This window comes from Podarcis bocagei (genome assembly GCF_964188305.1).
Source record: "Podarcis bocagei genome assembly, chromosome: Z".
Lineage (NCBI taxonomy): Eukaryota > Metazoa > Chordata > Lepidosauria > Squamata > Lacertidae > Podarcis > Podarcis bocagei.
This window is the reverse complement of record NC_138140.1, coordinates 24,359,419-24,384,539: the sequence shown is the minus strand read 5'-3', so window position 1 is coordinate 24,384,539 and position 25,121 is coordinate 24,359,419. Positions and strand designations below refer to the sequence as shown.

Sequence of the window (25,121 nt, the reverse complement as noted above, 5' to 3'; positions counted from 1 at the left end):
AACAAAAGTAACCTTTTGCTCCGGGGACGGACGTACTATTTTGTATTTATTTAATCCTATTTGCAAATCACTTCCTATAAAAAGCTCAGAGTGATTTTAACAAGAAAAACAAAGAAACTACAATAACAATTAAAGAACAATTCCATATATAACAACAATTTAAAAACAATTTTGTACATAAAAGCAATTTCACATCCAATACAGATTGTAATAGATTGGCAAAGAATTCCTGAATCCCAATTTTCTAACCATAGCTTCAGCAAAATGACTCCCCTGCTGCTCTAAATTATGCTGCCAAAACGAAGAAAACTTGGAATGGATTTTTGTGTGGAAGGACTAGGAGCTCAGTTTCATTTTGAGATTCAAAACAAATTCCAGAGCTCTCTTCTTCAATTTGGTGCTTTTTTTCAGCAGGCTCCTGCAAGCCTGAGGCCTATTTTATGCCTTAGATGTAGTACACATTGTGGGTTGGGGTGAGGGGAGAGCAGGCCTCATATGATCCTATACCCAATACATCTAGTTAACAGGGTTTCAGAAAGCTGAGAGAGCAAAACTCTCCCTGAGATGCTGGAGAGATGCTGCCGGTCAGAGCAGACGGCCCTGAGCAAGATGATCCATTGGTGTGACTCAGAATAAGGCAGCTCCCTTTGATTTCATGTTCCTTCACGCTGCCAGGCACTTTTGTGTGATGTTGCCAGCAAACTGTAGATGCCAATTATATGTTGAAAATGCTGCCATGAAAACACTCTAGTACGTGCTAAAACTACTTTTCAATCCATCCCTCAGGAATTTCCATGGAAAACAACACCCTGGTGATTGAGCGAGTGAAAAAGGACGATGAGGGTCACTATAAGTGCAAGGCCATCAATGAAATGGGCCAAGACAGCACCCAGGCGTTTATTAAAATACAAGGTGAGATTGCAAGAGGGGAAAACCTTTGGCAGGCTCAGTCAAGCATTGTAAAGATACCCTAGATAAGCTGCAGTGCGGATGAGCTGGGCCTGCAACAAAATGTTGCGGAATATCCTTGCCTCCTAGCAGGAGTGCTTCTGGTCATTCGTACCAGCCAGATATGCTCTCTTCCAGGTATTCCAGTCCACCCCACCACTCACACTGGTGTTCTGGATCACTCTACTCCCTCATGCCCTCCATACTGTAGCTATTGAGCATGCCCAGTCTTCATTGGGCTGTTTTTCATTGCTTTTGTTTCTTGCTCCATAGGTTTATTTAGGTTGCAATCCTGTGGTCCCTGGAAGGGTGACCCAGAGGCCACAGGATACAACAGAGCATCTGCTGTCCCTTAGTGATGCAGAAACCTCCAACATGTTGGCCCAGCCAGTATCAGAGGCCAAAAGTGGTGTCTCCAGTTAGTTTCCATTCCCAAGAACGTAGGAAGAGCCTCTGCTGGATCAGGCCTGTGTCCCATCTAGTCCAGCATCCTGTTCTCACAGTGGCCAAACAGATGCCTGTGGGGAACCAGCAAGCAGGATTTGAGCATAAGAGCACTCCCCCCTCCTGTGGTTTCCAGCAATTGCTATTCAGAAGACTTGCTGCCTCCAACTGTGGAGGCAGAGTACAGCCACCACACGCCTAGTAGTCATCAATAATCCCAGTACCCCAACACACACACCTTCCCTGCAAACTGAGAAGTAATTTAAATTGCCACCTGCCAATATTTTTCCTTCCTACATGCTCCCAATCCATATAAGGTTGGTGTTCCACCACTGTATGAAAGTGACTCCAAGCAACATCCAATCTAGCCATCTGAAATCAATCCCTTGGTTTGCTACACCAATGACCATTTTAATTTTACAAGGTGTTCTTTTTAGTTACCTGCAGCGGTGATCATTGTGTCTGAACACATGTGTGGTTTCTGGAATGTTGTGCATAGTGCCGTGGGAAACAGTTTGCTGTAAGTGAATCATGTATTTCTTTTTCCAGGCTCCGAGGAAAAGTCCAACATTGAAGTAATCATTTTGGTTTGCACTGGTTTAGCAGCCACCCTCTTCTGGCTCCTCCTCACCCTCTTCATACGGAAACTGAGAAAAGTAAGAGGATCTCTGAAATGTCCCAGGCTTTTCTTTTCGATACCAAAATTGTTCAGAGCAGGAATAGGCAGCTATTCTGCAGATAATGATCTGTGGCAGGGGTGGGGAATCTCAGGCCTTGGGGTGGAATACGGCCCTCCAACCCTCTCCACCTGGCCCTTGAGATTCTCCCTAGGCCACCCTCCTTACTGGCACTGTTCTGTGACCTCCTTGAGTGCTTTTGCCTAGCTAGAACATGTCCTTCAACTCTGGTGATGGAGAGATGCCTGTGGGCGTAGAAACCTCCAACTTTTGTGAGAGCTTGCTGTACATAGATACGAGCCACAGCTGTTGCTGCACCCCGTGCTGGCATCCCCCCCCCTCCAGGGTGCCTGTTACAGAATGCAGTCATCGGGATGAGAAGTGCTCCCTGCCCCTGGTCTGGGTTTTTGTTTGGGGTCAGAGTATCTGAAGAGCTGTCTATTCCCCTGTGAACTTGCCCCTTTTCTGAAACGGCCACCTGACGCACAGCTCCCAATATTCACACCTCCAAAGAGCAGACAGATGGTGATTGGGACAGGACCTTTTCTGTGGTGGCACACTTATGAAATACATTCCTCAGCAAATTCCTCAGCTTGGCAGCAAATTTACTGACTTTTAGGTGCCATGGTTAAAACATTTTTATTCTCACATGCATTGGGTTGGCAATCAGCATGGCTTCTTTATGTGTGCTCCAAATCAATTGCAGTGTGTTTGACTTGATGACCCTATGGGCCTTTCCAACTCCGCAGTTCTATGATTCTAATATTGGTTTTTCAGCTAAGTATATTTATTGGGAGGTTTTTAATAAAAAAATCATTGCATTTTTTATTTAATATTTATTAATAGTATATAATATATTAAATGATATATTTATAATCATCACCATTGTTATTGTCATTATCTTAAATATTTAATCATCATCTCAAATATTTAACCATCTCAGTTATTTAATCTAATATTTATTGAGCATATTAAAAAAGTCATCTCTGGTTACTTGCCTGGAGATGTATTTATTTAAACTTTGCCAGGTGCGACTAAGTGAACGCCTATCTATATTTATAAGTCTGTGCTCATGTGAACAGAACGCAAACTTAAGCGAAGCCAAGATTTTGGGCCAGTCGTGTGCTCCTTTTGTTAGACTCCCTCTCCTTTAGTTTTGGATCCAGCAGCCATTTGCCACATTAATTGGGGATTCCCACCCCCCCACCTCCGTTCTTTGCAGCCAGATGCCACAGATATTAAAACAGGATACTTGTCAATCATAATGGATCCTGAGGAGATGCCGCTTGATGAGCAGTGCGAGCGTCTCCCATATGACAGCAGCAAGTGGGAATTCCCAAGGGACCGTCTGCGGCTGGGTAAGTGATGTGTATCATGCCAAGCTTCAGAAGCAGGAGCTTGAGCATTCTGAGAACCACAGCCTAGGTCAGGAGTGGATAGATTTCATTCTTGTAGGACACACTTTTGCCAGGACCCCAAGGTCCACCAGTCAGAGCTGTGTGCAAAATTGTGGCCAGGGGTGGGGGAAATAATTCTGAGCACATGCTCAGCCCAGGGGTTTTATTTCACTACCAGAAGTGACCTCACCGTCCTGTAAAACATAAATGTACTCCTGATTTCCTTGCTCCTCGTTTCCTTTCTCCTCGCCCTTACATTGCAGGGGGTTGGACTAGATTGGAAAAAGATATGTCACTTCCAACTCCACAATTTTATGCTTCTATGATTATCCATCTCAGCAGTGTCATTTAGAAAAGGGGGGCGCTTTTCATGTTGCCACTGTTAGGTAACGGGGAGTCAGAAACGCTTGGTAGTCTACTGCAAATCACTCAGATATCTACTGCTAGATCCCAATCTACCTTCTGCTGATACCTCGGTTAGATATGATATTCTTGTATGGTGGTTTTCAAATTTTCACCCTTCAAGTAACTGCTTTCCATATTGATTTTTCAGCTACAGGACCCCAAGATGGTATAAAAGGATTTGACCGGGCCATCATATAAGCAGGAATAGCCAATGCAGTGTCTTCCAGATATTGCTAGACTACAATTCACATAATCCCTGACATGCTGGCTGGGCTGATGGGAATTGCAGTCCAACAACATATTGAGGGCACCATGTTGACTAAACTTGGTCTACAGTGTGCTCTGAGTGCCATGCAAAGCCTAGTCCAAATCTGTCAAGCCTTTTCATTGCTCTGAAGTAATTGAATATACACCCAAGTATGCACCCCTCCGCAGCTAATGAATCTTGGAAGAGGGTTGGTAGAGGCAGGCAAGCTGTCTTTCAAGGAAACTTGTCCACATTACTAGTATTTGCATTGAGGAATCTTGAATTACAGATTCTGTTTTAGAAGCCACTGTTCCTGGTAGGCATGTTGACCAACTTGATGGCTCCCAATTTAGTCCATCATCTTTGCAGGAACTGATGGGTTCATTAAAGCAGGTGATGTGCAGGCCACCATAGAAATATGCTTCAAAACATCTTCAAACTCAGCTCTGCAGAAGAAATGTCATTGCCTCTATCATGCAAGCGCCCTCAGCTGAGGCATAGCAGAGAATTCTTTTTCTTGCAAGTTTTTCATGAGAGCAATAATTTGTGGTGCAGTGAATGTAGAGGAAAACAGACCTCGGAATTTATCCCAGTTTAACAGTCTGCACCGTAGGAAAATTCACGATTAACAAAGCACATTTTTTGCAAGGTTGTCTGAATGCAACCTGAATTCTGGAATAACTGCACTCTTGAGAGCTAACTCCTACCCTATTATCTCTGCAATGTATGTTCCCGCTGATGATTTTTTTATGGAAAAAAATCATACATCACATATGTTCAGTGCTTCTTTTCTGGAGGGACGCAGGGGGACGCATACCCCTAAACATTTTTTAAAAGAAAAAAAGCACTGCATATGTCCATAAACTTTGCTTAGTTTATGCACATGTTCTGGAGTGATATGGGCCTTTGATGGATTTCTGGTGGCTGCTGCATGTGACCAAGACTCCAATGTTTTGCTCTTCTTGCACAGCAAGCAGTGCATGTTTCTCTTGTATCCAGGGCTGTGTGTATGCATGTCAATTCTGTGCAGTTGCAAAAAATGGCACAGATTGTGATCTTGAGAGAATTCAGCTTCCTTAAACTCTTAGTTTTTGTTTAAAGATAATAAAGCAAGTTTCCCCCTTATAGTTACAAAGATTCTATCTGAAATGGTAATCCTGGGGATGAGGGTTTGTTCCCTGCATAGATCCTAGTTCTACCCCAAGATTAGCAGAAGAAGGAAAAGCGAAATGAACTGTGCTGAATAAGTGGGATTATGCAAAGCTGTTCAGTTTTGCATAATTTATTCAGGTTGATGAATGCAGTATTTCTTGACGCAGAATTCGGGTTACCGTGATATAGTTTTGTTCTAGGTTTTTTTTTTTCCTTTGCACATACTACACACAGCCTTGCTTCTGTCGGATGCAAACTGTTGACGGTTCTGCCTGGCTCACTCTTTCATCTTGCTTCTCTAGGTAAAACTCTGGGTCATGGTGCTTTTGGGAAAGTGGTGGAGGCATCTGCTTTTGGCATAGATAAATCTTCAACCTGCAAAACTGTTGCTGTTAAAATGCTTAAAGGTACACTTCTCTTAGAATCTCAGAAGGCTTCTCCCAAAGCATATGGCCAACCAGTTCTCCGTTGCTGGCTGATTTTCCACATGATGGGACCACTGCTGAAAATGGTAGCCCTGTGTTGCTCTTCACTCCTTCTCCACATAACCAGAAACGTGAAGCCACTGCTGGAAACAGCAGATTAGCACTGACTTCCTCCCTCCCTCTCCCTTACTCTTGTGCTGACATCACTGCATTGTGTGTCTTCACATCCCCGTCTGTGAATTATGTGGAATAGGGGATAGGAAAAATCCAATGCAAGAGCAGCACTAGAAGAAGCTCGTTTTTCACAGATGTGCAACAAAGTTATCAGCAAACCTGCTTGTGCGTTCACTTGTGTGACATATGCACCAGCAGAATTATTACTGCTGAGTGACTTTAGTTCTACATTGCAGGCCCATGCAGAGCTTGTCTGAGGCCTGGGGTGGGGGTCTTGTTAAAATAAAATCAAACAGAAAAGCAGCTGGTCCCTGGTGGGCCCCCCAGCCAGCTTAGCTCTCTGAAGCCCAGGGCAAATATACCCAGCTGTCCCCTGCCTGCACAGATTGGATACAACCCTCTGGCTCCAGAGCTGTTTCATGAAGAAAAGTGGGAAGACGTCAGATGTAAGGAGGGAGGGAGGAGACTCAAGGTGCACAAGAGAGAGACAGAAAGTAATTCATTCAAAATGTTTGGCTAGAACAAAACAAAACAAATAAATAAATGTGCACCTGAGGTACTCTTCCATTCCTTTTGACTACAGATCTGATCCCAGAGCTACTTGAGGAAGAGCTGTAGTTCATTGGTAGAACATCGGATTTGCGTGTAAAAGGTCCTAGGCAGCAACATAGCATGGGAGGAACCATGGGGGCCGTGGCCCTTGGCGCACAATCTGGGAGGGGCACGAACCAAGTGCCCTCCCAAGATCCCCCTTGCACCCTGCCAATGGCAGGGACTGGAGAACACATAGGGTGAAGATCATCCTCTGCATGTTCTGCTCCCACCTGGCAGGCCCAGCTGCAGCTCCCCCTTCCCAGGGTCAATCCTGAGCCAGAAGCAGAGAGCGGCTGTGGTGCCCAGCACACCCAGCCACAACTTCTCCTTCCATAGGTCAGGAAGGAGAGCAGCTACAAAGCACCCAGCCGAGGCTGACCTGGGGGCAGAGAGCAGTTCCCTCCATGCCCCACTCTTTTGGGGGGGTGCCCCGTATGCACGACCCAGGCATTATTTACCTACACTCCCAGGTCCCAGGTTCAATCCCTGGCATCTCCAGGTAGGGCTGGGAAGAGATTCCTGGTCTGAAAAATGAAATAGTCACTGCTAGTCAGTGTTGAGCAAGTTGGACAGCACAGCCCCACCACCTTTGTTGTAAGCTTTCCTGCCAGTGGCTACAGACAATGTGGACTTACTGCATGGGAACAGTTTGTCAGCTGCACAGTAGCTGTCTACACAGAGGGAATAACATGTGGACTCTACACTCAGCCATCGATGCAGCCTTGAATTCCTAGCATAAAAGGAGTGACAGCCTCCATTAGAAAGTAGGTTGTGCGGGAAGGAGATCATAGAACGTAATGGAATTTGATTGTCTGAAATGGGATATAAACCTTTGATCCCAGCCCTTGGGGATGGAGAGAAGTTCGGGGGCCTGAAAAGTGAGTGGTGCCAAGAGAGCAAATTAAGGGCAATAGGCTTACCATGTTTAAAACAATGGAATGTGTTTCTTATCCAAAGCTTGGGCCATATGGTACCTCCTAATGACATTTACATATCAGAAACTTGATGAACAAACAAATCATCTGTCAGGTTATACATTATAAAAATATTTTAGTTGCACTTTTAAATATTTTTGGAACTGTGCATTTGCCTAATTATGCAAATGATTCTTTCATTCCCTATCTACTAGTTCTGGTGTTAGTTCAGTGCCTCTTTTGCTTTAGAATCTCCCCCTATACCTTGGTATAGCTTTCCCCAATCTGTGGATGTCCAGGTGTTCCTGGACTACAACTCCCATCATCCCTGACCATTGGCCATGCTGGTCAGAACAAATGGTAGTTGTAGTCCAAAATGACTGGGGGGGAGGGGCAGCAAGTTGTGGAATGCTTCTCTAGCTCAACCATCACAATCTTCTGCCTCCTCTCCTGGGCACCCAACCCCTTTAAATGTTGAACTTCCTCCCAAAGCTATCTGGATAGGCACCTTTGCACTGTGCTGCACATCATTTTCAGGTCTCCTTCAAGGGTTAGTTCTGACAACAAACAGCTTTTGAGGCAGTTCCCACAGCGGAGCATAGGTGGGAAAATTTCATATTACAATTCACCATCCATGTGGATTGTGCAGGAAATATCTCTGGGAAAGGTGCTGGATTCTTGACAGCCAGAGTCCACAAAGCTTTCCTAAAAGTCCACTTGGGTCTTTTGCAAGATGCTAAGTGGTTTTGTGATGATACTTTGTGCTGCCAGGTTATTAGCATACACTGTATTAGAAAAACCTTCGCTAATTGGTGTCCTCCAGATTTCCAACCTGGTGCCTGCTAGGCCCTAGTCTTGTGACTGTAATTTGTTTTACACTGTTACTTAATATTGTGATTTCAATGACTGAAAACTGCTCTGGGACCTTATAGTGAATGGCGAGTAATAAACTGAAATAATAACAAGAAGAAGTAGAAGAATAGCTCCACGTTTTGGGCTGCCCCTCCCAGGAGCATTTGTGCTAACTGGGGATGATGGGAGTTACAGCCCAAAACATCTGAAGGGCACCCAACTGGGGAAGATGTTCTTAGAACTTCAAAGGCCTCCCTTCTCCATGTAACTGGTAGCACAGAGAGACATTTCATCAGCTGTAGCTCTTTCAACCTCTAGCAGGAAATGTGGAGAGGAAGAGTTCCTGCAGGGCAGTTAACTCCCCCCACCAACACCCCAACTCCACAGATAAAAGAGAAGTTACTCTGAGGACTTGGTGTTGTAAGGGCCAAGGCAGGACGTTTGGGTGGAAGGCATTCCTAATCTAATGAGAATAAATAATAAGACACACACACACACACAAAGCAACGTGGGAGGGCTTTATTCATTTCCTTTCCACTATGGTGGTTGGTGGTGTTTTGCTTCCGTTTTGAGTATAAACAGGATTTTCCACCCACGTTGACAATATCCTGTTGTGTCAAGATGGCTCTGTCCTGTTTATCTCAAGCAGAGTGCTCAACGACCAACGAGCGCAAGGCTTTGATGTCTGAACTGAAGATCCTTATTCATATTGGACACCACCTGAATGTCGTCAACCTGTTGGGTGCCTGCACCAAGCCAGGAGGTGAGCCACTACAATCTCTTTCTTTTACTCAGATCTGTTTCTGTAAGGGAAAAACAACTCACATCAGAAGTGATCTGATCCATGACATGGCCAAAAAGCAAACTTTTCCATAGATGCAAATTCTAAATATTACCCAGAATGATGTGGCAGAATTCTGAAGTGTATTGCTTTAGAGTGCAGAGCAGGTCATGCTTTTGAGCTATCTTCTCACACATATGGCACCCTGCATATAATAAGTGAGCAAATCAGGGAGGCAGTTATGTCAAAAATATCTATCTGAGGTGCTTGTTTTCCATCAATAGGAAAAGTAGGGGGGTTGGGGGGGGGAAGGGAGTTCAAAAGTGCAATCCACAGTCTGAAGTGGTACAGCTAATAGTTCTACCACTTCATTCTGCACAATGTGTGTAGCACCTCTTGGGACTATTATACCTCCCCCATTAACCCTACACCCTGATCCACCAGACCTGACCAACAGATCCCTATTCTACTAAAAATCACAGGCCCCACCTCTGACACACCATGACTTACCCCTAGTCCACCCACTGACCAATTTCTGCCAACACTCACTGAGGAAGTTGGAAACTTTACAAAAAAATTGTAGGCAGGGCAAACGTGTGTGTGTGTGTGAGAGAGAGAGAGAGATTACACATGAATGGAAGGGAACCTATTGTGAGGGGTCCGAGTTCACAAACTTTTTTGAAGCTTTGAGAGTACCACTAGATTTGCTCACCCCCTGCAGAATAGTTTACTGGGTCATGAGATTCGTCTTTTATAAGCTAGCTGTAGTGAACACAAGCATTCAGCTTTCTGAGTATTCAAATATGTAATTGTAGCTCTTATGTGTTGGAGAAGGTTTCTAGACATTGAAAGGCTGATTGCTTGAGATGGCTATTAATGGCTCGTTCCATGTGGTCTAACCCCATTTGTTCATATTTTCTGGCATTTCTGAGGTATTTTTCTTGCTGTTATTTTTATACATCAGACACAGAGTACAAGCTGATGGCTTCAAAATGATGCTGTCTGATTCTCACTATAATACAAAGGGAATTGCTTAAAACATTGTCCTGTGTCTTGGAACACCAACAGCAATTATAGCAAACTAAACAATACTTAGTTGGCTCCCCAAATACAGAAGAAACAAGCTGGCAGATGGGTGTGATTCAAGAGCAATTGTTTTTTGACACGCTTCCATTCCTGGAGTTTCACATCCAGATGTACAACAATAAAATATATGGAGGTCAAGCTAGATGACAGAATGCAAACAAAATTCAATCATGACTGCATAAAGAGAGTCAGAGAGATGGAAAGGCACATAATCACAGGGACAATCTGTGTTTTTATTGAGGGTTTATAGGGATGGGTGACTCTGTCCATTTTGCGTTCACTCAGTTTCTCATGTTTCCAGCCATGAGTTCAGTTCATCCCATTTCCACACCAATTTGCTAACACAAAAATGGCTTCCACCTCCAAAAGATCAGAAAAAGAAAAGTATCAGAAATATAAGCTTGTACAAATAATGATAATAATCATTAGCAATAGTAATTATTATGCTAATAATGATGTTTATGCCTCTGCACTATGCTCCCCGCACCATGCTCAAGATCTTAGGAACAATCCCTGAACCTTCTGTGGGGCAGGCAGCAGGAAAAATATAATGAAACTGGGCTCTGCCCCCCTCCCAAAAAAACCCCAGCAAGAAGTTGGGAACAATTCCTGGTGTGAGGCAGGCAGCATGAACAAGAAAGGCTTGCCATATCCCCCGGCATCTTACCTCTTCTCCCCATCTTCTTTCTACGTGGCCTGAAGAGGTTTGGGGATTTCTTGATCTGGGCCTTGGTCTGAAAAAGATTCCCTACCCCGACTTAGAGCCTGGTAACTTCCTTATGCCAGATCACCATTTGCCCCTGAATCTGTAGTTCTTTTATCTGCATCTCATTTTCCGTCAGGAATCCAACAGGGATGTTCTCTTAAACATGATGATTCCTACATCCTTTATATGTGGTCATGTTAGAAACTTTTCTTTGATCATTTTTGCAGGTCCTTTGATGGTCATTGTAGAATACTGCAAGTACGGAAATCTGTCTAATTACCTACGAGGAAAACGAGGAGACTTCATCGCATGCAAGGTAAGATGAGTATCTGACCTCTGAGGCATATGAAATTGGCTGTCCTTTAAAAGGTCATTTGTTTGTTTCCTACCAAAAGCCCGGATAAATTCTGTTTTGCCCTCTTCCTGACACCAAGTGAAAGAAGGAAAACTGAGGAGAAACAGGCCCTGGGAATGGTTGGGTGGAGACAGGCATGGCATTCCGAAGCTGCAGTCCTCTGCATGTTTTCCTGATCCTGAAGTAAGAACCATTGAATTCAATGGTACTTTCTCCCAGGTATCTGTGCATAGGATTACACTGTCCAAGCAGCAGATGCAGCCTGATTGCAGCTCTGCTTAAGTTTTTCTCTCCTGAGAAAGTCTGAGAAAATGAGGGGAAGGCTGGTTGTGTCTTTTCAGAAAATAAAGGCGATTCACTAGTAGAGTATGTGATCTGAATGCAGGATGATGCAGGTTAAATCCCTGGCTTCTCCAGATAGACCTTGAAAGGATCCCTTTCTGAAACCCTAGAGAGCTGCATAGATAGATAGACCAATGGTCTGATTCACTATAAGGTAGTTCTTAAAAGCTGACTCTGCAGGTTTGTGGACACCTAAAGACTAGTATCCATTTCTTCTGCAGAGCAAATGTGCCTTAAATGCTTTGAATGTTTTTTGGGAGGGAGGTGTAAGGTGAACTTTCAATGTGTACATAATACAATGTACAGGTACCACTTAATGAAACAAAACAGGTAGGCAGCCCACCTCAGACATGATTAAACTGAGGGGATGTATGTTTGTCCCATGAGTAGCAAAGCTCATCATGAGTGAAGAACCACTGTGAGTGCTTATAAAATTCTGAGCCTGTCTTTAATATTTGTTTCCCTGCCAGCATCGAAGACAGCATCAGCTATGTATATTCTTTTGGGTGTATTGTTCAAATTCCATCACAGCCTTATCTACTGGGGGTGCATGAGATTTGCGCTGCACTTTCTAAACTCAGGTCCCAAGTTTTTTCAGGTGTACTTCTGAGCAGGGTTTTATTTCTTGGTACCGGCATTTTCACCAGGAAAACCTGTGTTTTACTGCTGAATCAGAGTACAGTGGTACCTCGGGTTACAAGAACGGACCTCCAGAACGAATTAAGTTCGTAACCAGAGGTACCACTGTAAATAGCAATCCTCAGAAAACCAAATTGCTGTTTGCTCCTGTTCAGCAGTAAAGCATGGGTTTTCACAGGAAAAGCACCAGGACAAAAAGAAACACACTTAAACACAGACATGGAAAACCCAGACCTGTGACTAGAACATGCAGAACAAAGAGAAGTGTTGAGCCGCATGTCTCCATGGTTTTCTTTTCCTTCCATGGGATGGCATTTATGCTCTAAATCAAACCATATTTATGAAAAAGAACTGCACACTAAATAACCATTCACTTTCAAAAAATGGTCCTAAGCACACAGAAACTCCAATTTCTGAAGAGCAGAAAGAAGGGATGGGGCACTTCTGGTCTTCCAGGTGTTGTTGGACTCCAGTTCCCATCAGACTCAGCCAGCATGGTCAGGGATTGTTGGCTGCTAGTGTCCAGCAGCCTTTGTATAACTACAGGTTCCCCATCACTGCTCTAAGAAATCGAGTCCAGTGTGCTGGGAAGATAACAGTGGGTTACAGGGTTCTTTATTATTTTTAGTTTAGGGGAGGGGGCGACATGTTTATGATTAGCTCGAAGTGATCTCACATTTGTGCATAGAAAGCACTGATGATCTTTCCAAAAGCATTACCACACATTGACAGAAATCTCTGGCTGTCTATTAGACACCAGACCAATTCTGAAGTCTTGTTACTTACATATAAAACCATAAACAACTCTGGACTAGGCTACCTGAAAGACCGTCTTTCCCTCTCTTGCCCAGTAATGGCATAAAGACCAATAAATGGAACCCTGTTTGTCGTTTTGTGGTCAGATGATTATTGGTAAGGTAGAAGCAGGCTTTTTCACTGGTGATTTGGAGAACAGTTTTCTTTTCTTTTCAGGGTCTCACTGTACCATTAGAGAGCACCAACTCGCTGAAGAATTTGAGTGTCATGAAAGGGGATGAGATCGCTAGCTGATTTAATTTATTATTGTGGTTTAGCTATGATTATTTTCCAGGGGGAAAGAACATAACCAGCCTTGAATCACTTTGACTGTGGGATGGGTTGCTATTTACTGTTCCACCTCAACAGGGCTGGTGTCAAAGCCCAACTTGAGGTCCTACACCCAGCAGAGGGCCACTGGCAAGGGCCCCCTGGACTGGCTTCAGTGAGGAGGTAGACTCATGGAGGGAATGGGCCCATGAATGGTGTCTTGCTCAAGCCCGCCCCCCGTGAAACCACCTCAGGCATAAGAACCAATGAAAAGCTTGCTGGATCAGATCAGTGACTCATCTAGTCCAGCAACCTGTTCTCACAGTGGCCAATTAGATAGTTATTGGAAACCTGCTAACAGGACCCAAGCCCAATGTCCCAATGGGAAGCTGGCAAGCAAGATTAGAGCATAAGAGTGCTCTCCTCTTGTAGTATCCAGTAGCTGGTGTTCAGAAGCATTGCTGCCTCCCAGCTGTAGAGGAAGAGCATAGCCATAGCGGCTGGTAGTCATCAGGAGTATTTGTCCAATCCTCTTTGAAAGCCACCTATTGCTATCACTGCATCCAGTGAAAGCCAGCTGCATAGTTTAACTATGAGCTGCAAAATGGCAGGAACATGTATTGATCCAGCTATACATTAGGGTGTGATGACTGCTGGGAATGGAGAGAGAGAGAGAAGAAAAGAGCTTCTTTGGGTCTTTCTTTCCTCCAGCCTCAGGAAAATCCAGACCCTGCAGAGAAAGAGCTGGAAGCATACATCAGTGATTTAACAGAACTGATCAAGAGGCGCCTGGAGAGCGTGGCAAGCACAGGAAGCTCTGCAAGCTCAGGATTCATTGAAGACAAGAGTTACACAGACTCAGAAGAAGAGGAGGAAGGTAAATATATTGCTTATTTATTTATTTGATTGTTTCTTGCATTTATAACCCACCTTTTTCTCCAAGGAGCTCAGGTTCGTTAACCACCCTCTGCCCCCAATATTCTAGTATTATAGAGAACAGTTCTCCCTATCTACTCTCTCTGTCATATTCGTTAATTTGTATACCTGTACTATAACCCTTTTAGTTGTATTTTTAAAATAAATAGAAGAGTGCTGAACGTTCCCCCTTGAAGAGCTGCTTTCCCATTTAAATTGGCAGTCCCGGGAAGCTACTTTGACATTTTTCATAAAAAAGGAGCTGCTGTGCCAATCATGGATCCTCTACTACCAAATGTCAAGCTTTCTGTTGCGGTTGCTTCTAGGGCTCCTTCATGTGTCTTAGGAATTCATAGCTGTCAACTTTTTCCTTTTTTTAAGGGAAATCTTATTCGGAATAAGGGAATTTCCCTTTGAAAAAGGGAAACGTTGACAGCTATGCTTAGGATGTGTTTGGAGCCATAGCCTTTGTAAAAAGGTAAAGATACCCCTGACCGTTAGGTCCAGTCGTGGATGACTCTGGGGTTGCGCGCTCATCTCGCTCTATAGGCCGAGGGAGCCAGCGTTTGTCCGCAGACAGCTTCCAGGTCATGTGGCCAGCATGAGTAAGCCTCTTCAGGCGAAACCAGAGCAGCACAGGGAAACATCGTTTACCTTCCTACCGGGGCGGTACCCATTTATCTAATTGCGCTTTGACGTGCTTTCGAACTGCTAGGTGGGCCTCTGTAGTAGAGACTTAAGTCTTCAATGGTACCCTGGACAGCTCCTTAACAGCAAAGCTCAGCTGTTGCTTCAGCACTTGTTATCCTCAGACTGAACTTTAATGCAGTTTTGCCACTATTGTAGTTGTGATATTCACACCTGATGATGGGAGCCTCTTCCTGTAGAGGGACTCAGCCTGTTTTAGCAATCATTGATTCTAGCAGAGCAGGGGAGACCCTGATTGCACTAGTACTTCCAAGCAGGAGTCCTTGGGCTGGAGGGGTATTGCCACAGTGGGCTCCTCTTGTGGGAGTGCTTCTGGCTAGGACTAATCCTGAGAGCAATTCCCTCTACTGCTCTGAATACATGGCTTGACCCTGTGATGTGATGTGCATTGCTCAGATTTCTCCTTGGTCTCTCTTAGATGTTGAAGATCTCTACAAGCGCGCCCTGACCTTGGAGGACTTGATTTGCTACAGCTTCCAGGTCGCCAAAGGCATGGAGTTCTTGGCCTCCAGGAAAGTAAGTCCTGTTTAAAACCCCTTTGCTGTTAAAGACATTGAGTGAGAAGGTCCCATATGATCTTTATTAAGAACCGTGGATCAGTTGATAAGCACACTCCAGTCTTATAAGTCCTCACTAATGCAAGAATCACTTTCGCATGCATATGGAGATGTAATCAAAGTTGTAGGATCTTCCTTGCTGAATCAGAACAAGATCCAACTAATCCAACTAAGGTCCATCTAGCCCAACATTCTCCATTTAACAGAGGCAAAGCAGCTGAATGCGTAATTATTAATAGAAGGCAGTATTATTGCAGAAGGTATGAAATCAGGTATAAATAATCAGATTGACAGTGTCCTTTCTATGTATGGTAGAAAGATTTGAACCGTTTAGTTATGGCAGATCAGTTTATCTGAAAAACATGGGTTTGAATAAAAGATTATATGTTATTTTGATATATGCATATGTTAGGATTCAAAGTAGAAGTTGATCATATAGTAATGTATAAGATGTAAAGAAAGTGTAAATATCTGAGGAATGTGTGTCTTAGGAGTAATGTTGTATATTGGTATATTTTAGCAATAGTGTTTCTGAAGAAAAATATAAAAGGAAAGCATATCTGATCTTGAGGGATTCAATAATATTTTTGGTTCTGATTCCATTCTCTAGTGACTTGCTTCATTATTTGCAAACTTTTTAATTTTAAAAAATGCCCTTTAATATTTCAATAAGTTGTTGAAGCTCAGCTCTTGCAATGAGGGTATAAAATAATAAACAAAACAAAACAAAACAAAACAAATTTTTAAAATATTTTTTTATTTCATTTGTCCTTTCCTCCAGTGCATTCACAGGGATCTGGCAGCCAGGAACATTCTGCTATCTGAAAACAATGTGGTGAAGATCTGTGACTTTGGATTGGCCAGAGATATTTACAAAGATCCTGACTATGTGCGGAAAGGCGACGTAAGTCTTGTAGGCATGCAGAATCATGTGTGGTCCACCCTTTTAAGCAGACTGAAACAAATAAGTCAGTGGGATAGGATATGGGTAAATACAGGTTGATAAATCCTAGAATCATAGAATGGTAGTGTTGGAAGGGACTCCAAGGGTCACCTAGTTCCGCTAGGTAGATGGCCACCCAACCTCTGCTTAAAAACCTCCATCAAAGGAGAGTCCACCACCTTCCAAAGAAGTCCATTCCACTGTCAAGCAGCTCTGTCAGAAAGTTCTTCCTAATGTTTAGTCAGAATCTCCCTCTTTGTAATTTGAATCCAAAGGTTCAGGTCCTACCCTCTGGAGCAGCAGAAAACAAGCCTGTTCTATCTTCCATGTTACAGCCCTTCAGATATTTGAAGACAGCTGTCCTATCACCTCTCAATCTTCTCTTTTCCAGCCTAAGCATACCCAAGTCCCTCAACTGTTCCTCATAAGGTTTCCATACCCTTCTAATTTTGGTCGCCCTCCTCTGCACTTTCTAGCTCTTCAACATTCTTCTTAAACTAGAACTAGACACAGCACTCCCGGTGGAGTCTGACCAATGCAGAATGGAGTGGCACTATTACTTCCCTGCATCTGGACCAGTGGTGGCTCTTGGGGTATCAAATCTCACCACAATGCCAAAATCCCCCCATCTCTTGCCTTCCATTCTATATCATAGTTGCAGCTAGGAGGCTCCACGCCCAGTACGGCCAAACTGTTCTTGCTCCCCTAAGTCCGCCTCTGTCTGGACAAATGTAAATATTGTTAATACTAGTCTCCTTTTGCTTTCTTCATTTTGTAGGCGAGACTTCCTCTGAAATGGATGGCTCCAGAAGCTATTTTTGACAAAACTTACACCACTCAGAGCGATGTTTGGTCTTTTGGTGTGTTGCTGTGGGAAATATTTTCTCTAGGTAAGGTTGTGCTTACTTTTATTGTGGTTTATTTTAAATGGACTGAATGCTGTGCAAAATACATTTCAGATGAAGAATGAGAGTAGGATATTTGTTAATAGAGAGTAACAAATCAGGCATGATTTAATATTACTGAGTTACTATTGGAGCTCTGTGTGCTAATCTGCATGAAGGGTTCCTAATTCTTTTTCGGTGCTAACGATGGTTGTCTATATTACCAGTAGATACTGAGGTGCTCTCTTACAAAGCTTGTACTTGTCAGGACTACTGAAGGGCAGCATGCCTGTGGTGGCTATATTCAAAAGGAGTCAGTTACAGCAGCCCTTAGATGGAGCTGTGCTGAGAGTACCACATGTCCTAGAGATATGCTTGGTTTCTCCTAGAAACTAGACTTTTAGAGTTGCCGTTCCAGCCATCTGAAAATTAGACAGCAGCTGAAAATAGATGTTTTGGCACCTGCTGAAGACAGCTTTATTTAAGAAGGTTTTCACTGAGGTGTGACCAACTCATTTATGAAATATTAACTATAGATGTGTAGGGAGGGGTGCTTTTAATTTTTTTTAAAAAAATCTCTTTGATTTTATTTAATTCCCTTTTAATCTTGTACACTACTTTGATGGCCTCAGACCCTGAATCAGTTTATAAATTTGTTAAATAACAACCACAGCAGAACAAGGAAATTTGCATCTATCCACAGTGCTTACACCTCCATATGCCATAAGAACAATCTCACCTCCTGTTCATGAAAATGGCTGGCATGCAGCGCTGTTCACATCCTCTGGTGTGCACAAGCCCTTGCTTGGCAGAGTCACACATACAGAGCAAATATTTAGGAGTCACGGTGCTCAGGAATATATAGGTATAAAGTGAAAGCAAAGCTACTTTATTTGATACTTACCAAAGAAATGGAGGGAAGTCAGAGGCATGATAGAGCCTAAGTTAAATATGTAACCTATATATGTGTAATTTATGAATGTATGTATGTGTACTGAAAATCAATAAAAATTTAATTTGAAAAAAAAAAGTGAAAGCAAAGCTGAGCACCTCAGTAACAAGTCAAAGTTGCTGCAGCCAAACATTTCTGTGGGTAGGGTCTCAGAAGGGATCATCATCATCATAAATATATTTATATGCCGTCCATCTGACTGGGTCCCCAGCTACTCTGGGCAGCTTCCAACAGATATAAAAGCATAATAAAACATCAAAAATTAAAAACATCCCTATACGGGGCTGCCTTCAGATGTCTTCTAAAAGTCAGATAGCTGTTTATTTCCTTGACATTGATGGGACAGTGTTCCACAGGGCAGGAGCCACTACCCAGAAGACCCTCCACCTGGTTTTCTGTCATCTCACTTTTCTCAATGAGGGAACCCTCCGAGAAAGTCCTCAGAGCTGGACCTCAGTGTCCAGGCTGAAAGATGGTGGAGGTGCACCTTCAGGTATACAGGGCTGAAGCCATTTAGGGCTTTAAAGGTCAGCATCAATGCTTTGCCCCATATAGTTCAGGTTAGGGCTTATCCACACTTCCTCTCATCCCGCTGCTTTCTCCTGGGGAAAACAGCTCTTTAGCTCTCAGCTGGAGCAAACAGCCATTTGGGTTTTTCCTGGATCTATTCTGATCTATTGCTAAAGAGCAAGTTTTCCTTTGGGAAGGAGCGGGCCAAGGGGAAAACAGCACAGACACGTGCTTTCTAGGCAGGGCATAAGCAGAAGTGTGAGCAGCTGATGGGCAAGAGCCCTTCCTGACCCTGGAGAATTTCTGCCAGTCAGAATATGCCATACAGAGCTTGATGGATAAGTGGTCTGAGGTGATATGATACAGCTTTCCTACTTTCCGCGAGGCAGGCTGTGAGGGCTCAGTGAATAGCTTTACCAATCTCTGAATTGGTTTGAAGCCAAAACCCTTTTGATTATACACTCTTCTTAAGCCAGAGGTTGATTTCAGATGGATCTTGATGTGACTGATAGACATTTTGGCCCACAACAAATGCTTTCAAAGCTGGAATTGACATTTGCAGCAGTTCAAACCAGGAGACTTTGTGGAAAACTCTTAATCGTGGCTTCTGTGGGTTAAAGCTATTTTGATGGAGCAGAAAACCTTCCTGTCAAATGGTATTTTCCCACAGGCCGAGCAGGTTCAACTTAGGGACCACACAGCTCAAAGAGTTGCTTGCTGCGGCTCCTGCCCCAGATGGCTCATCTGCCCACCACTAGCAATATAAGAACTCCCACAACAAGGAGGGGGGAGAGAATGAATGCTGCAGATATTTGATCCTAGAAGAATTCTTTCCAAAATGCTGACCGTATGAAACACAAAACACCCACAGGGCCCACAGGTTGGCTGAAGCCGCTGTCACAGAAATGCAGGCAGTTATGCCGGACTTTGCATGTTCTTTTGCCAGAAGGAGAAAGAGATGGTTCCCCCCCCCCCCCGACTGTGCCACTCATGCAAGCCACAGAATGTTTGGAATGATTATTCATTCTCCATTCATGCCCATGTGCATTTTTAAGGGGTAAGGCTTTCTAGAAAGGCAAAAGTAAGGATGGGGTGGGGAGAGAATTTGATTGTTTTCATTTAATGGCAAACTAACCTAATTCACGCTTGCCAGTGCAATATGCAAACCAAAACACAACCCCGCTTGGAATTTGCACTTCTCTCAATTTTGCAATGCAGTTCACCTGCCAAGTAATGTGTGCAAACATGCATATACTAAGATCAAGTGTGCATAAAAATGCAGATATCACTAAATGTTGCTTTGCAAAAATTAATGTATTAGGCAAAATTGAATAACAAAAATGGTGTGTATTAGGAAAAAATCACACTAAAATGCTGCTTCAATTTCATGGCAACTTGTTGATTTAAAAATTCACAAACTGGTGTGGAAATGTGGAGAACTGAACTGAAGAGTGGACAAATGAGAAAGTGAGAGAAATTGAAATTGACAGATTTTGCTAATCCCTAGATCAAATCACTTACATTTTGGGAAAGGAATGTGGATTGTTTCTTCTTTATCACAGTATGCAGTGGAACAAACCTTAGGCATTTTGAGTAGAGAGCAGGAAAACTAAATTAGTCTGCAGAGAGTTTCATGAATAACAATCTACAAGTGCAAGTATTCAGGCTGATCTATTAGAAAGAATCTGAATAACAACAAAGTGGTTATTTTTGTCCAAATGCTTCATCAGGCTGTGGATCTTGGAAAAGAATGCCAATTTCTATTTCTCAGCTTAGACTTAGTTACAATATTCTGCTTTCCCTCAACTTGGTGCCCTCCAAATGTTTTGGGCTCCAATTTCCAGACTGCCTGATAGGAGTTGTAGTCCAAAACATCTGGAGAAGTCTGAGACATTAGGGTGGGGGGGTGTACTAGGCTGCTTTTCAGCATCACTGTTTCTAAACAAATAGAGGTGGAACATTAAAACCACATTTTTGCATGGCCAGATCTCAGAAGAGATTTATATGGAACAGCCTAAAGGTTTTATCAAACCAAAGGAAGCACATCTAGTATGCAAATTTCAGAAGGGGCTTGGTGGCTCAGAACAAGCTGCTACAGCATGGAATGAGAAACTATACAGCTGGGGTTACACACAGCATCACACAGACAGGTGCTTATACACCAAGTGCAAAAATGAATAATTTTATTAAGTTTTGGCATTGTAGATGGTTTAATTATTGCAACTGAAAATGACCAAGACCACACAGAGGTTGTGGGATACCTAAGCAAAGTAGTCGAGGTAAATGAACCACATGTCTTGTGCTGACTTTCCCTTTCTCACGCCCATTATGTTGTATACTTTGCTCCCAGGAGCATAGTCAATCATAATAGTCTCTTCTGCTCTGGAATCCAACTTGTACCTACTCTCTTTGGGTACAGAGTATATTGGGTATATTGCAAAAATATGCGCATGAGGGAAAGTTGCATACAGAAATGTGCATATTAGGAGAAAATCACTGAATTTTCATGGGACTTCTTTTATATATATAAAAAGATTACAAACAGATGTGGAAATGTGGACAACAGAATCTAAGTCTGGAAAAATGAGTAATGGGGGGAAAACTAAAAATGACAGATTCGTGCATCCCTACTGCCAACCCAAACTGCTCCATTGAGACAATGGGTTGCTCTATCTGCACTGGGTTGCATCCCATTCTGGTCACAGCACAATTTCTGATTACCTTGTTGTGTGGCTCAGGATTAGAGTCCCATTTCCTTTTCTGTGGCTGCAGTTGAAAAGCAAGTTTTTCTTCCAAAGCAATGTGTTGATAAAAATCAGCCAGGCATTTCTGTGTTTTGGCACTCTCCTATCTACAGTTCATGCAATAAATATTTAATTGAGGAGCTGTGTCAGTGATGGAACTCACTTACATAATTTTATTTTTACAGATCATTAAGAACCAGAACATGAAGGCTTGTTTGCCTTTGTTATGGGGCATGTTTGGGCTTCCAAAATCCCCTCTTTTACAGGGCTCCTCCACTCCACTGCCTATATTAAAATAAAAAATTCAGATAGTAAAAGACATCACTTCTACATACACATACCACTTTTTTTCTGAGACGACTATGCTTTGTGCCTGCTGCCCCGCAAGCAGTCAAAATAAAGACCATTTGAAGGTTTGGCATAGCATTTATTAAGTAGTGCAGACGTGACACTGACCTATGATTAAAACTGATACAAGGAATGTGGAGTTGGAGGTAGTCAAAGAGGAAAGGAGGAAGTGCAAAGGAGACCAAACACTAAGGATATATTATTTATATCCTCGTATGTTTGATTACATTCATATTTTAAATATTCTTATACACCCAAAAGGGATTTTCCAACTTCTGTCAACATTGTTTTCATAAAAGCCTCCTTAGCAATTGGAACACATCTTTGCATACCGTGGCTGAAGCGACAACCCCCAGGTTATCCAAACAGTTTTAAGGAACAGTTGTTCTCTGGCCTGGGTTCTCATTCATTCCTCCTTGTTCCTGCATTACTTACTTTGCTCCCAAGCATCCAGTGAAAGCTGTCAGGCCAGAGATAGACAAAAACAGGAAATTGAGCATGGAATGTAAAGTGTACAGAGATTCTTCAAAACTTGGACTCCCATTCAGATTCCTTTAAATCTCCTATGTTAAAACCGGATTACATGTTCTTCCAAATGATTCTTCAGGCTTCAGGGAGGCCAGATTATGAAAAGAACGTTACATCCCACAACCCTCTGGGAAATAAAGGAATTGGGAAGCTTACAGAGTTAGAGCGGAATTAATTCTTCTATTAACTTTTATAATAACTCAAGCTTTCAGGAGGCATGATTCCAGGGAAAGCTGCTGAACAGGGAACTCACACACAGAACATTATCTGTTGTTTTCTGAAACACTAAGTTATTTTAACGCCCATCCAGCATTGAAGAAGCAGTTATAATATACATTTAAGCGATCAATAAATTGTTTGAAAAGTTGGCAAGTAGTTGGTTTACATTTTACAATGCAATGTAATCAAAGGGTTGGGGCAATCCTGGTTGCTGTTTGATTTGAGGTGGACTTAAGATTTACCAGGTGTGCAGTGACAGCTCAAGGAGTTGCTTCAGGTTCACTTCCTGACATGTCAGAAGGATTGTATGAATTAGCAATAACTACATACAGCACAGATATTTTGTCTAGTTCTAAATCCCCAAAGCATGTTTTTTCACATACAGTAGATAGGTAAGCTTCAGGATCGGGGTGACTTTGGGAGCACTGGGTTAGACCACTGTGGGAAACAGTATGGTGAGCTAGATGATATCCTCCTCGTCCTGATCCAGTGGGGGGTTCTTTTGCTCCTTTGTCCTGTAGATGCTTATAGTCAAATAGTAACTTAAGGCACCTGAGGCTAAGCAGGTCAAGGTCTGGTCAGCACCTGGATGGGGGACACAAACTAAGAACCACATTTAGGCTTCCTTGAGTTCCAAAGCTGAAGAAAGGCAGGGTGTAAATGTAATAAAATGTACATATGCAAGAATGAATGAATGAAGAGGAAGAAGGCCTGGTTTCCCTTCGTTTTCTGCCTTCAGGCTGTCTCAAGCCAGCAGTTTTATGGGCATCCTGTAAAAAACAAAACAAAAACAAAAAGGGAGATAAAACCTGAAGCATAGTTGAAGAGAGTCATGTTTTTCCCAACACTTGCAATTCTGAAGTGGAATATACTTCCTCGCCCCCACCCCGCTCTGAGGAAATCAAGGTCTATTAGAGAGCTGCTCAGCTCCATTGCACACTTTCTTTGCCCTGACAGTTGTATTAGTCAGGGTGATTTATTTGTGTTCTTTTCGGTTTCCTTGTCATATTAGTTCAGCTGTCATTACTGGAGGCAAGGCTCCTGCAGGGTCTTCAAAAGAGAACAAGGTGCAAGCAGCGGGCTGAGGTGGCTTGTCTCTCTAGACATTTTCTATCCAGTACATTTCACATTTCTTTTTATCCCATCAGCCGTTCATGAAACAAGAGCTTGAGCCTATCTTGCCTTAAACTTTTGCTCTTGACCGAGTCTTTTCAGGAGCTGAAGTCACACACTAGTTTTGCTTGATGTCTGCATTGACTTCGCATCTATGCATAACTAAGAGGAACTGAATCACCTGCAGGCAACCATCTCATGACATTTCTTCACCTAGTCCCAGGCCATAGATTTTCAGGGAAAATCCATCTGGACAATGGGATACTGGCCAGCCCCACTTATGAGCCCATCCTTTTTATACATAATAGTATGTAGGTCACAAATCTCCTTACCTTATCTCCTTTTTCTGCAATTCATTTTTTTAATAATAATATTTATTAGTTTTCCAACAAATTAAACACAACACTACAAAAAACCAAAAAAGAAAAAACATACAACAATACAATACAATACAAAAAAATAAAATCCAAAACACTAACATACAACTAACAAAACAAAACAAAAACCATTTAAAACACAGTCCAATTTCAATATCTTATCTTTCTTTCACTAATTTCCACGACCTCCTCACACCTCCCTTTTTGTATTCCACTTATATTGTTTCAGCAATTCCTTTCCATCTTCCTCTGTTTTCTATCCTATAATTGTCTTAACACATTCTAACCTTATTTTCCCCTTTAATGCTCTAATAATCTATTTATACTTAATTCCTTATAACATTTCTACTAAAGCCATGTAACTTCATTCCAACATCTTTCTAACATTCATTAATTTTACAGTATTTCTGTAAATAGTCTTTAAACTTTTTCCAGTCTTCTTCCACCGACTCTTCTCCCTGGTCTCGGATTCTGCCAGTCATTTCCGCCAATTCCATGTAGTCCATCAACTTCATATGCCATTCTTCCCTGGTGGGTAAATCTTGTGTCTTCCAATATTTTGCGATGAGTATTCTTGCTGCTGTTGTTGCATACATAAAAAGGGTTCTATCCTTCTTTAACACCAATTGGCCGACCATGCCCAGGAGAAAGGCCTCTGGTTTCTTAAGGAAGGTATATTTAAATACCTTTTTCATTTCATTATAAATCATCTCCCAGAATGCCTTAATCCTTGGGCACGTCCACCAAAGGTGAAAGAATGTACCTTCAGTCTCATTACATTTCCAACATTTATTATAAGGCAAATGGTAGATTTTTTGAAGCTTAACTGGTGTCATGTACCACCTATAAATCATTTTCATTAAATTTTCTCTTAAGGCATTACATGCCGTAAATTTCATACCTGTGGTCCATAACCGTTCCCAGTCAGCCATCATTATGTTATGTCCAACATCTTGTGCCCATTTAATCATAGCTGATTTCACCGTTTCTTCCTGAGTGTTCCATTTCAACAGCAAGTTATGCATTCTCCTTTTTATGCAATTCAGTGCCACCACATTTGGTGATGGCAACCAGCTTAGACATCTTAAAAATAATTTGTCTATCAATAATTCTGAGCCAT

General features: G+C 42.6%; 1 protein-coding gene across 4 annotated transcripts in view; it reads left to right on the top strand.

Moving 5' to 3' along the window:
- Positions 1 to 25,121, top strand: part of LOC308578763 (vascular endothelial growth factor receptor kdr-like) — a 211,639-nt gene that overhangs the window by 151,482 nt on the left and 35,036 nt on the right. For 2 of the 4 annotated variants that reach the window (XM_081179293.1, XM_081179295.1), the window contains exons 15-24: positions 787 to 912; positions 1,942 to 2,048; positions 3,292 to 3,427; positions 5,573 to 5,677; positions 8,876 to 8,992; positions 11,030 to 11,118; positions 13,915 to 14,080; positions 15,245 to 15,342; positions 16,165 to 16,287; positions 17,105 to 17,216. In XM_081179293.1, coding sequence (XP_081035419.1) covers positions 787 to 912; positions 1,942 to 2,048; positions 3,292 to 3,427; positions 5,573 to 5,677; positions 8,876 to 8,992; positions 11,030 to 11,118; positions 13,915 to 14,080; positions 15,245 to 15,342; positions 16,165 to 16,287; positions 17,105 to 17,216 — 1,179 coding nt within the window. The remainder of the gene's footprint in view (positions 1 to 786; positions 913 to 1,941; positions 2,049 to 3,291; positions 3,428 to 5,572; positions 5,678 to 8,875; positions 8,993 to 11,029; positions 11,119 to 13,914; positions 14,081 to 15,244; positions 15,343 to 16,164; positions 16,288 to 17,104; positions 17,217 to 25,121) is intronic. The other 2 variants (XM_081179294.1, XM_081179296.1) reach the window with 2 other exon arrangements.